We start from the raw sequence: 13221 nt of genomic DNA, 5'->3' as shown, positions 1-13221 counted from the left end.
GTGGGTGTACAGGTGAGCTGGGTGTACAGGTGATGTGGGTGTACAGGTGTTGTGGGTGTACAGGTGATGTGGGTGTACAGGTGATGTGGGTGTACAGGTGATCTGGGTGTACAGGTGAGCTGGGTGTACAGGTGATGTGGGTGTACAGGTGAGCTGGGTGTACAGGTGATGTGGGTGTACAGGTGAGCTGGGTGTACAGGTGAGCTGGGTGTACAGGTGATGTGGGCGTACATGTGATGTGGGTGTACAGGTGATCTGGGTTTACTGGTGATCAGGGTGTACAGGTGAGCTGGGTGTACAGGTGATGTGGGTGTACAGGTGAGCTGGGTGTACAGGTGATGTGGGTGTACAGGTGATGTGGGTGTACAGGTGAACTGGGAGTACAGGTGAGCTGGGTGTACAGGTGATGTGGGTGTACAGGTGAGCTGGGTGTACAGGTGATGTGGGTGTACAGGTGAGCTGGGTGTACAGGTGATGTGGGTGTACAGGTGAGCTGGGAGTACAGGTGATGTGGGTGTACAGGTGAGCTGGGTGTACAGGTGATGTGGGTGTACAGGTGAGCTGGGTGTACAGGTGAGCTGGGTGTACAGGTGATGTGGGCGTACATGTGATGTGGGTGTACAGGTGATCTGGGTTTACTGGTGATCAGGGTGTACAGGTGAGCTGGGTGTACAGGTGATGTGGGTGTACAGGTGAGCTGGGTGTACAGGTGATGTGGGTGTACAGGTGATGTGGGTGTACAGGTGATGTGGGTGTACAGGTGATGTGGGTGTACAGGTGATGTGGGTGTACAGGTGAGCTGGGTGTATAGATGGTCTGAATGTACAGGTGAACTGGGGGTACATAAAGTATCTGTGCTTTGGCTGGGGGTGTAGGGGGCATCTCTGCTTTGGCTGGGGGTGTAGGGGACATCTGTGCTCTGTCTAGTGGTACATGGATCAGGTGTGCTATGGGGGGGGTTGATGTGGTGTGACTGGGGGTGTAGGGGGCATCTTTGCCATGAATTGACCTGTAGAGGGTATCTATGCTCTGATTTCAAGGTGTACCCGTACATTGATGAGGGGTGCAGGAGGCATCTGTGCTGTGGCTGGGGGTGTAGGGGACATCTGTGTTCTGTCTAGTGGTACATTGATGAGGGGTGCAGGAGGCATCTCAGCTGTGGCACAAATGTGTTCTGCACCCCCAGCTGCAGTGCAGATGCCCGCTGCATCCCCGTCCTGTCACAGTGTGCGCCTCCTCCTAGCTGAAGTCTATAAAGGAATCCCTGGAGAAGCTGAAGAATGTTCAGCTGGAGAGAGTTGGCCGGGAACACAATAATATGACCGGGAAGGCCGGATCTGGCTTTATTACTGTGACTCTGGGAGGGAAAGAAAATGACTTTTCCAGGCTGGTTTCTGCGGCGGGCGGGGGGGGGGGGATGGGGGTTAGTCTGCCATCACCAGGATTCGATGGAGGAGACGTACAATCCTCGTCAGGAAAGTCACTTGTGATTAATGAAATGGAGAAAATAATGTGAGCTGTGAGGATAGACATGGAAAACACACCAAGCTGGACGCAGCTAATCCATGAGTGAGAGACATCTGCCGGAAGCTTTCCTGGGAACAAACCCCAACCTTCTCCTCTCTGTCCTACTAATATTGTGGCCAACAAAACCCATGTGGAATGCATCGGAGGGTCCTAGAGAAGAGGACAACCAACCGGCAACAAGGCACAATCACATTGTCCCTAATGAGGAACACAATGGTGTGATCTGTCTCCGGGCTACAGGCCGAGGAACACCACGGTGCCTGGGGGAGCTGACTTATTTACTATGAAAATAACGATCGTCTCCCCTGCAGATGGTGTAAGTTTTGCCCACTTACAAAGAAATGAAGGGTCTATAATTGTTATCATAGGTGTATTTTATATGATAGAGACAGAATATCAACCAAAAATCCAGAAAAAACGATACAAATGTTATAAATGGAGTTGCAGTTCAGTGAGTAAAATAAGTATTTGATCCCCTTCACAAAACATGACTTAGTAGTTGGTGGAGAAACCCTTGTTGGTGATCACAGAGGTCAGACGTTTCTTGTAGGTGGTGATCAGGTTTGCACACATCTCAGGAGGGATTTTGGTCCACTCTTCTTTACAGATCTTCTCTAAATCCTTAAGGTATCTTGGCTGTCGCTTAACAACTCAAAGTTTCAGCTCCTCCATAAATTTTCTATAGGATTAAGGTCTGGAGACTGGATAGGCCACTCCATGACCTTAATGTGCTTCTTCTTGAGCCCCTCCTTTGTTGCCTTGGCGGTATGTTTTGGGTCATTGTCATGCTGGAAGACCCATCCATGACCCATCTTCAGTGTTCTGGATGAGGGAAGAAGGTTCTCCTCCAAGATCTTACAATACATGGTCCCGTCCATTGGCCCCTCAATGCGGCAAAGTCGGCCTGAACCTTTATCAAAGAAACAGCCCCAAATCATCATGTTTCCACCTCCGTGTGTGACTGTAGGGATGGTGTGTGACTGTAGGGATGATGTTCTTAGGGTCATAGTCAGCATTGTTCTTCTTCCAAACACGTCCCCCTCCTCAAGAAGGCACATACTATCATGCCAATGAACATCTAAATGATTCAGAGAAGGATTGGGAGAAGGTTCTGTGGTCAGAGGAGACCAAAATTGAGCTCTTTGGCATTAATGCAACTCGCTGTAGATCCCTCCCAGCAACTATTGAAACCCCACCAGCAACAACAGATCCCCCCAGGGACAATAGATTCCCCAGAAGCCAGTATTGATAGACCCTCCAGCATACCCAACCACCCCTTGCCATACATTCCATGCTGGAGGCCCCGGAACTGCGTTCCCCCAGGTTTCTGCTGAAATAAAGCCCTGTAATATATATTGTGACATTGGGGGATGTCCAGCTCAGTGATAGATGAGTTTTATGTGAGTTCACAGCCAACAGGAACTAAGGTTTAAGGGCGTGGTAGCCCACTTTTATTGAAAGTAACAAAAAGATGAAAGTTCACACACACGTTTAGTTTTCCCACACAGGGATTCTTCTCCCAGAACAACAACAACTGAAAAATGCCAATCCACCTGGCTCTTAAGGCTCGATCAGCCTTGGGCGCAGTTCCTTGCTGCACAGCCCACTACTGGCCTCTAGGAAGGGGCTCTCCTGACACTCCTCCAAGACTCACAGTCCCCTCTGGTCCCCAAGACTCACAGTCCTCTCTGGTCCCCAAGACTCACAGTCCCCTCTGGTCCCCAAGACTCACGGTCCCCTCTGGTCCCCAAGACTCACGGTCCCCTCTGGTCCCCAAGACTCTCTCTTCTAGGTGTCTCAGCTATGGTCTCCCCGACTCTTTCAGCTGGCCCAACTCTCTCAGTCCACGGACCTGGAACCTCTCCCACATGGAGTGCCGTCTCAAGGATGTTGCCTGGGGTCTTAAATGGCAGCACACCTCCCTCCTGTCTGCAGAAACTGCTCCAACACCAACTCCTTTCCCAACACACCCTGAGCTATGCTCAGCTCTGCCTTCCAACGGGTGTGTGCACCCGGACACACACACAACCTGCAGAGCTTCTGGAAAACCCGGACACACACACACAACCTGCAGAGCTTCTGGAAAACCCGGACACACACACAACCTGCAGAGCTTCTGGAAAACCCGGACACACACACAACCTGCAGAGCTTCTGGAAAACCCGGACACACACACAACCTGCAGAGCTTCTGGAAAACCCGGACACACACACAACCTGCAGAGCTTCTGGAAAACCCGGACACACACACAACCTGCAGAGCTTCCGGAAAACCCGGACACACACACAACCTGCAGAGCTTCCGGAAAACCTGGACACACACACAACCTGCAGAGCTTCTGGAAAACCCGGACACACACACAACCTGCAGAGCTTCTGGAAAACCCAGACACACACACAACCTGCAGAGCTTCTGGAAAACCCGGACACACACACAACCTGCAGAGCTTCGGGAAAACCCGGACACACACACAACCTGCAGAGCTTCTGGAAAACCCGGACACACACACAACCTGCAGAGCTTCTGGAAAACCCGGACACACACACAACCTGCAGAGCTTCTGGAAAACCCGGACACACACACAACCTGCAGAGCTTCTGGAAAACCCGGACACACACACAACCTGCAGAGCTTCGGGAAAACCCGGACACACACACAACCTGCAGAGCTTCTGGAAAACCCAGACACACACACAACCTGCAGAGCTTCGGGAAAACCCGGACACACACACAACCTGCAGAGCTTCTGGAAAACCCAGACAAACACACAACCTGCAGAGCTTCGGGAAAACCCGGACACACACACAACCTGCAGAGCTTCTGGAAAACCCGGACACACACACAACCTGCAGAGCTTCTGGAAAACCCGGACACACACACAACCTGCAGAGCTTCTGGAAAACCCGGACACACACACAACCTGCAGAGCTTCTGGAAAACCCGGACACACACACAACCTGCAGAGCTTCTGGAAAACCCGGACACACACACAACCTGCAGAGCTTCTGGAAAACCCGGACACACACACAACCTGCAGAGCTTCCGGAAAACCCGGACACACACACAACCTGCAGAGCTTCCGGAAAACCTGGACACACACACAACCTGCAGAGCTTCTGGAAAACCCGGACACACACACAACCTGCAGAGCTTCTGGAAAACCCAGACACACACACAACCTGCAGAGCTTCTGGAAAACCCGGACACACACACAACCTGCAGAGCTTCGGGAAAACCCGGACACACACACAACCTGCAGAGCTTCTGGAAAACCCGGACACACACACAACCTGCAGAGCTTCTGGAAAACCCGGACACACACACAACCTGCAGAGCTTCTGGAAAACCCGGACACACACACAACCTGCAGAGCTTCTGGAAAACCCGGACACACACACAACCTGCAGAGCTTCGGGAAAACCCGGACACACACACAACCTGCAGAGCTTCTGGAAAACCCAGACACACACACAACCTGCAGAGCTTCGGGAAAACCCGGACACACACACAACCTGCAGAGCTTCTGGAAAACCCAGACAAACACACAACCTGCAGAGCTTCGGGAAAACCCGGACACACACACAACCTGCAGAGCTTCTGGAAAACCCGGACACACACACAACCTGCAGAGCTTCTGGAAAACCCGGACACACACACAACCTGCAGAGCTTCGGGAAAACCCGGACACACACACAACCTGCAGAGCTTCGGGAAAACCCGGACACACACACAACCTGCAGAGCTTCTGGAAAACCCGGACACACACACAACCTGCAGAGCTTCTGGAAAACCCGGACACATGACTGAAGACTCCATCCCTCCCAATGCTCTTTGAAGTCTTCAAGTTTCCAGCCCCAATCCAGACTTACAAAATCCAGAGAAAACTTAAAGCAAAGTTTTCTCTGCTTACCGATCTTTTGCTGGAACTTCTCAAATTGCTTCTTTGAGAGTCCTGTGTCCATTTTACACACATTTTCACTAAGACAGGGGCTCTCACTCTCACAATATATATATATATATATATAGCGCCCTCCTCTGGTTAGGCTGCTAGGTGTAATGTAGTTTTGGCCTCACTGTAGTCAGTGGATTGGCGGTGATCTATTACTTTTGTCTGGTCAGGGTTTCCTGATCTGGGTGTTTGATTTCTCTGACCTACTTCTGGGAAAATCAAATGACCAGTGTAAATATTTATCAGGCCCCAGCCAATCTCTGGAAGGAAGTATCCAGAAGGTGGCTGGGAAGGTGATACATATTTGGGAGGCCCTTCCAAAGTGATCTTTCCTTTTTAAGGTGGGGTTCACGTCCTCCTGGGAGAGAGAGCTACTACCATAAGAATTGCAGTCTGGGCAGCAGCTGCTGGGTTGAGGGCCTGGAGGAGATTGCTAAAGGATTATTTGGTGGAGAGCACTACCCTGGAGTCCTGGTCTGGAGAAGGATCTTTTGTCTCCCTCACTGAGGATCTACCTATGGTTGCTGGGTGGCAGACAGCTCCTGGGGCATTGTGAGTGAAGACCTTGCTGTGTACAGTGCCAGAGGATGCTATATGGACTGGGACTCCTCTTATAGAGTCCTATATATACTGGCCACCTCCAGGAAAGGCTGCTTAGAGAAGACTAGTGAGAAGCTGTCCCCCTGTTATTTCTGCTACCATTTGGGGTATTCTGATCCCTGAACCCATTTCCTGATAAAGTTCTTGAAGACTTTCCTGCCTGAACTGACCTGTGTTGTCGGTGTGCGTGTGCCTGGCAGCCTCTGTACTAGTCAGGAGACCTGATTATATTCTCAGCGGCCTCCCCGGGGGGTGAGCGCTACATAGATAATATCAATAAAAACATTCCCCAACTAGTTTCTGTCCTCTCCGCTCCTCCAAAGACCTCCTGCTCTCTAGTCGCCTTCTACCATGCTCGTCTCCAGGACTTCTCCAGAGCCTCTACCATCCTCTGGAACTCCCTAACCCAAACTGTCCGGCTATCTCCTACTCTGTCTGCCTTTAGTCCAGGGGTAGGCAACCTGAGCCCTCCAGCTATTTTGAAACTACAAGTCCCACGAGACATTGCAAGACCCGATAATCACAGGCATGACTCCTAAAGGCAGAGGCATGATGGGATTTGTAGTTTCACCACAGCTGGAGTGCCGAGGTTGCCTGAAACTCATTTCTTAAGGGAAGCCTATCACGCCTCCAACTAGTCTTTTACCACTTTCATCAGCTCATTTCCCACAGTTATAACCACTTGACCCACGCTCTTAGATTGTAAGCTCTTCTGAGCTCTCCTAACCTCTTGTATTTTATAGTATTGTAACTGTAATGTCTCCCTTTGATATTGTACAGCGCTGCATAACCTGTTGGTGCCATATAAATCCTGTATAATAATAATAGTCAGCCCAAAATATTCCCCATCTCAGGGTAAAAAGTGAGGTTTTCACTTCATTTATTTGGGAAAACTGACAAATTGGTCTGCATGGCTGTCATCCCAGAAGGAAGCCTCTTCTAAAGATGATGTACAAGAAAGTCCACAAACAGTTTGCTGAAGACAAGCAGACTAAGGACATGGATTACTGGAACCATGTCCTGTGGTCTGATGAGAACAAGATAAACGTATTTGGTTCAGATGGTGACAAGCGTGTGTGGGGGCAACCAGGTGAGGAGGACAAAGACAAGTGTGTCTTGTCTACAGTCAAGCATGGTGGTGGGAGTGTCATGGTCTGGGGGTACATGAGTGCTGCCGGCACTGGGGGGCTACAGATCATTGAGGGAACCATGAATGCCAACATGTACTGTGACATACTGAAGAGGAGCATGATCCCCTCCCTTCAGAGACTGGACCGCAGGGCAGTATTCCAACATGATAACCACCCCAAACACACCTCCAAGACCACCACTGCCTTGCTAAAGAAGCTGAGGGTAAAGGTGATGGACTGGCCAAGCATGTCTCCAGACCTAAACCCTATTGATCATCTGTGGGACATCCTCAAACGGAAGGTGGAGGAGCGCAAGGTCTCTAATATCCACCAGCTCTGTGATGTCGTCATGGAGGAGGGGAAGAGGACTCCAGTGACAACCTATGAAGCTCTGGTGACCTCCATGTCCAAGAGGGTTAAGGCAGTGCTGGAAAATAATGGTGGCCACACAAAATATTGACACTTTGGGCCCAATTTGGAGATTTTCACTTAGGGGTGTACTGACTTTTGTTGCCAGCGGTTTAGACATTAATGGCTGTGTGTTGAGTTATTTTGAGGGGACAGTAAATTTACACTGTTATACAAGCTGTACACTCACTACTTTACATTGTAGACAAGTGTCATTTCTTCAGTGTTGTCACATGAAAAGATAGAAGAAAAGATTTACACAAATGTCACTGAGGGGTGTACTTACTTTTGTCAGATACGTTATATTGTATACAGTCAGTGGACAAAATGTTATGGCTGATTGGTGTGTATACAGGGGGGAGGGGTGTATATGCTGAACATATATCTATATATATTGGGGGATATATATACCACTATTGGAGTTAATGGTATTCAGTGTAGTGCGGAGCCCCCCCTATAGCCTCATGCGCTCCACCCTGTCAGCTGATGTGCGTTGTGCTGAAAGGACCTCCGCCCTCCTACCCAGGTGAACGCTCCTCGCCCCTCCTCCCCGGGAGAACGCTCCTCGCCCCTCCTCCCCGGGTGAAAGCTCCTCGCCCCTCGGCCCTGGGAGAACGCTCCTCGCCCCTCGTCCCCAGGAGAACGCTCCTCGCCCCTCCTCCCCGGTAGAACGCTCCTCGCCCCTCCTCCCCGGTAGAACGCTCCTCGCCCCTCCTCCCCGGGAGAACGCTCCTCGCCCCTCGTCCCCAGGAGAACAATCCTCGCCCCTCCTCCCCGGGTGAAAGCTCCTCGCCCCTCGGCCCTGGGAGAACGCTCCTCGCCCCTCGTCCCCAGGAGAACAATCCTCGCCCCTCCTCCCCGGGTGAAAGCTCCTCGCCCCTCCTCCCCGGGTGAAAGCTCCTCGCCCCTCGGCCCTGGGAGAACGCTCTTCGCCCCTCGTCCCCAGGAGAACGCTCCTCGCCCCTCCTCCCCGGGTGAAAGCTCCTCGCCCCTCGGCCCTGGGAGAACGCTCCTCGCCCCTCGTCCCCAGGAGAACGCTCCTCGCCCCTCCTCCCCGGGTGAAAGCTCCTCGCCCCTCGGCCCTGGGAGAACGCTCCTCGCCCCTCGTCCCCAGGAGAACGCTCCTCGCCCCTCCTCCCCGGGTGAAAGCTCCTTGCCCCTCGGCCCTGGGAGAACGCTCCTCGCCCGGCGAACGTCTGTCACCTGGCTTTACTTATAGTAGCTGGAAGCAGAGAGAAATGTGAGATGTCGGATGACTGCGACACGGGGGACTCCGCTCCGCCAGCAGCCCAGAAATTAACCCCAATTCACACAATCACAGGGGCCCCAGCCCACCATTATCCAATCACAGGGGCCACAGTTCACCATTATCCAATCACAGGGGCCACAGTCCACTGCACTCCAATCACAGGGGCCACAGTCCACTGTTTACAACCACAGGGGCCACAATCCACCATATTCAATTAGAGGGGCCAAAGCCCTACATAATACAATCAGAGGGGCCACAGCACAACATAATACAATCACAGGGGCCACAGCACTAGATAATACAATCAGAGGGGCCACAGCACTAGATAATACAATCACAAGGCCACAGCCCAACATAATACAAGGTGTCTCTTTACAGGACTATTTACAATAAACTTACATTTCTCCTAATCACAATATATCTGTACTATGAAGTGTCCGGTGAATTCAAGCCGTCATTTCTAATGTTTCCTGGACTGAAGTCCACAGACTACAATTTCATCAGCAGGGTCAAAAAATTAATTTTTTAGGATATTCTATCTTCCATTAGAGTCAGAAAACTTGCCTCCCCCATCTTCCATTAATGTCAGAGAATTGGTCCCCATCAAAGCCAGACAATTGGCCCCCATGTTCCCAATAATTTCCGAGAATTGGACCCGTGTTCCATCTATGCCAAACAATTGGCCCCATGTTCCCATTAATTTCAGAGACTCGGTCTCCATGTTTCCATTAATGTCAGACCATTAGCCCCATCAATGCCAGACACTTGGCCCCCATGTTCCCATTAATGTCAGACCTTTTGCCCCCATCAATGCCAGACATGTGGCCCCCATGTTCCCATTAATGTCAGAGATATGGTCCCCATAAATGCCAGACAATTGGCCCCCATGTTCCCATTAATGTCAGAGACTCGGTCTTCATGTTTCCATTAATGTCAGACCTTTTGCCCCCATCAATGCCAGACAATTGGCCCCCATGTTCCCATTAATGCCAGAAAATTGGTCCCCATCAATGCCAGACAATTGGCCCCCATGTTCCCATTAATGTCAGAGAATTGGTCTCCATGTTCCCATAAATGTCAGAGAATTGGTCCCCATGTTCCCATTAAAGTCAGAGAATCGGCCCCCATTAATGTCAGAGAATTGGCCCCCATTAATGTCAAAGAATTGGTCTCCATTAATGTCAGAGAATTGGTCTCCATTAATGTCAGAGAATTGGTCTCCATTAATGTCAGAGAATCGGCCCCCATTAATGTCAAAGAATTGGTCTCCATTAATGTCAGAGAATTGGCCCCCATTAATGTCAGAGAATCGGCCCCCATTAATGTCAAAGAATTGGTCTCCATTAATGTCAGAGAATTGGTCTCCATTAATGTCAGAGAATTGGCCCCCATTAATGTCAGAGAATTGGTCTCCATTAATGTCAGAGAATTGGTCTCCATTAATGTCAGAGAATTGGTCTCCTTGTTCCCATTAATGTCAGAATTGACCCCCATCAATGCCAGATAATTGGTCCCCATGTTCCCATTATTGTTAGAGATTTGGTCCCCGTGATCCCAATAATGTCAGAGAATTGGTCTCCATCAATGCCAGACAATTGGCCCCCATGTTCACATTAATGTCAGAGAATTGGCCCCCATGTTCCCAATAATGTCAGACAAGTGGCCCCCATGTTCCCATCAATGTCAGAGAATTGGTCTCCATGTTCCCATTAATGTCAGAATTGACCCCCATCAATGCCAGACAATTGGCCCCAATGTTCTCATTAATGTCAGAGACTTGGCCCTCATTAATGTCAGAGACTTGGCCCCCATTAATGTCAGAGAATTGGTCTCCATGTTCCCATTAATGTCAGAGAATTGGCCCCCATGTTCCCAATAATGTCAGACAAGTGGCCCCCATGTTCCCATCAATGTCAGAGAATTGGTCTCCATGTTCCCATTAATGTCAGAATTGACCCCCATCAATGCCAGACAATTGGCCCCAATGTTCTCATTAATGTCAGAGACTTGGCCCTCATTAATGTCAGAGACTTGGCCCCCATTAATGTCAGAGAATTGGTCTCCATGTTCCCATTAATGTCAGAGAATTGGTCTCCATGTTCCCATTAAGAATTGCCCCCCCCCCCCCCCCCATGTTCTTCTTAACGTGTTCACATCATAATAATTCACATCATTATTATCCTGTTCCCAGCCAACCCCCCTTCCCCCACTCCCACACCCAAGATTAAACACTGAAGTCATTAAAGCCATGGAGTCTCCTCTTTGAAGAGGTTTCACCACCCTGGAGGAACCAGATTCCTTCACCTCTGCAGGGTGATACACACAATGCAAGGTGTACCGCATACTGACAGATTCTGATTGGTTGGTCAGAAACACACAGCCAGCACCTCCAGGAGTTGGTTCTGCCACTTCCAGGGTGCTAAGGAGGTTTCCCTATGGGAACCCAATCATACACAGCAGTTTCCTTAAAGGGCCCCAATCATACATAGACGTTTTCTATGGGACCCCCATCATACACAGGAGTTTCTCTACTGGGCCCCCATCATACACAGCAGTTTCCCTACTGGACCCCATCATACATAGCAGTTTCCCTACTGGGCGCCATCATACACAGCAGTTTACATATGGGACCCCCATCATACACAGCAGTTTCCCTATGGGAACCTATCATACACAGCAGTTTCCCTATGGGGCCCCCATCATACACAGCAGTTTCCCTACAGGATCCCTATCATACACAGCAGTTTCCTTATGGGACCCTATCATACACAGCAGTTTCCCTATGGGACCCCCATCATTTGCAGCAGTTTCGCTATGCGACCACTATCAGACACAGCAGTTTCCTTACGGGCCCCATCATACACAGCAGTTTCCCCATGGAGCCCCTACATACACAGCAGTTTCCCCATGGAGCCCCATCATACACAGCAGTTTCCCAACATGGGGCCCCATCATACATAGCAGTTTCCCTATGGGACCCTATCATACACAGCAGTTTCCCTATGGGACCCCCATCATTTGCAGCAGTTTCGCTATGCGACCACTATCATACACAGCAGTTTCCCTACAGTACCCCTATCATACACAGCATTTTCCTTACGTGCACCATCATACACAGCAGTTTCCCCATGGAGCCCCATCATAAACAGCAGTTTCCCTACGGGGGCCCCATCATACATAGCAGTTTCCCTACAGGGCCCCATCATACTTCACACGGTTTCCCTACCGACCACTGGTTGGAGCTCCATGATGGTCTCCTTAGCACTCTAGTAGATAAATCTGATGTGAATGATTCTTCATACCAGGAATGGAATAATGATGATGGAACTCTCTCTCCTCCTCACAGAGGGAACTTCCAGGGTCAGAAGCCGTTTACGGTGGGGGCCCCATGTTCGGCCTGCCCGGAGACACACACCTGTAAGGAGTCTCTGTGTGGAGGTAAGTACTGCCGGTCATACAATGCTACAAATGAAATCCAACAATTTTGATACCATTCAGATAAATCCACTTCATGTATCAATCCCTAAAACAAGAATCCAGACCAGTGATGACCAGACTAGTGATGACCAGACCAGTGATGACCAGACCAGTGATGACCAGACTAGTGATGACCAGACCAGTGATGACCAGACCAGTGATGACCAGACTAGTGATGACCAGACTAGTGATGACCAGACAGGTGATGACAATACCAGTGATGACCAAACTAGTGATGACCAGACCAGTGATGACCAGACCAGTGATGACCAGACTAGTGATGACCAGACCAGTGATGACAATACCAGTGATGACCAGACTAGTAATGACAATACCAGTGATGACAAGACCAGTGATGACCAGACTAGTGATGACCAGACTAGTGATGAACAGACTAGTGATGACTAGACCAGTGATGACCAGACTAGTGATGACCAGACTAGTGATGACCAGACCAGTGATGACCAGACCAGTGATGACCAGACTAGTGATGACCAGACCAGTGATGACCAGACTAGTGATGACCAGACAGGTGATGACAATACCAGTGATGACCAAACTAGTGATGACCAGACCAGTGATGACCAGACCAGTGATGACCAGAATAGTGATGACCAGACCAGTGATGACAATACCAGTGATGACCAGACTAGTAATGACAATACCAGTGATGACAAGACCAGTGATGACCAGACTAGTGATGACCAGACTAGTGATGAACAGACTAGTGATGACAAGACCAGTGATGACCAGACCAGTGATGACCAGACTAGTGAAGACCAGACCAGTGAAGACCAGACCAGTGATGACCAGATCAGTGATGACCAGACCAGTGATGACCAGACTAGTGATGACCAGACTAGTGATAACAATACCAGTGAT

The 13221-nt window shown here is 50.1% G+C and overlaps 1 protein-coding gene across 1 annotated transcript in view; it reads left to right on the top strand.

Annotated features, from left to right (window-relative positions):
- Positions 1 to 13221, top strand: part of LOC141129358 (uncharacterized) — a 79675-nt gene that overhangs the window by 43257 nt on the left and 23197 nt on the right. Inside the window, exon 4 of the mRNA XM_073617344.1 lies at positions 12209 to 12300. Within this exon, the coding sequence (XP_073473445.1) occupies positions 12209 to 12300 (92 nt within the window). The remainder of the gene's footprint in view (positions 1 to 12208; positions 12301 to 13221) is intronic.

This window comes from Aquarana catesbeiana, linkage group LG01 (genome assembly GCF_042186555.1).
Source record: "Aquarana catesbeiana isolate 2022-GZ linkage group LG01, ASM4218655v1, whole genome shotgun sequence".
NCBI lineage: Eukaryota > Metazoa > Chordata > Amphibia > Anura > Ranidae > Aquarana > Aquarana catesbeiana.
This window is presented reverse-complemented; position numbering and strand designations above follow the sequence as displayed.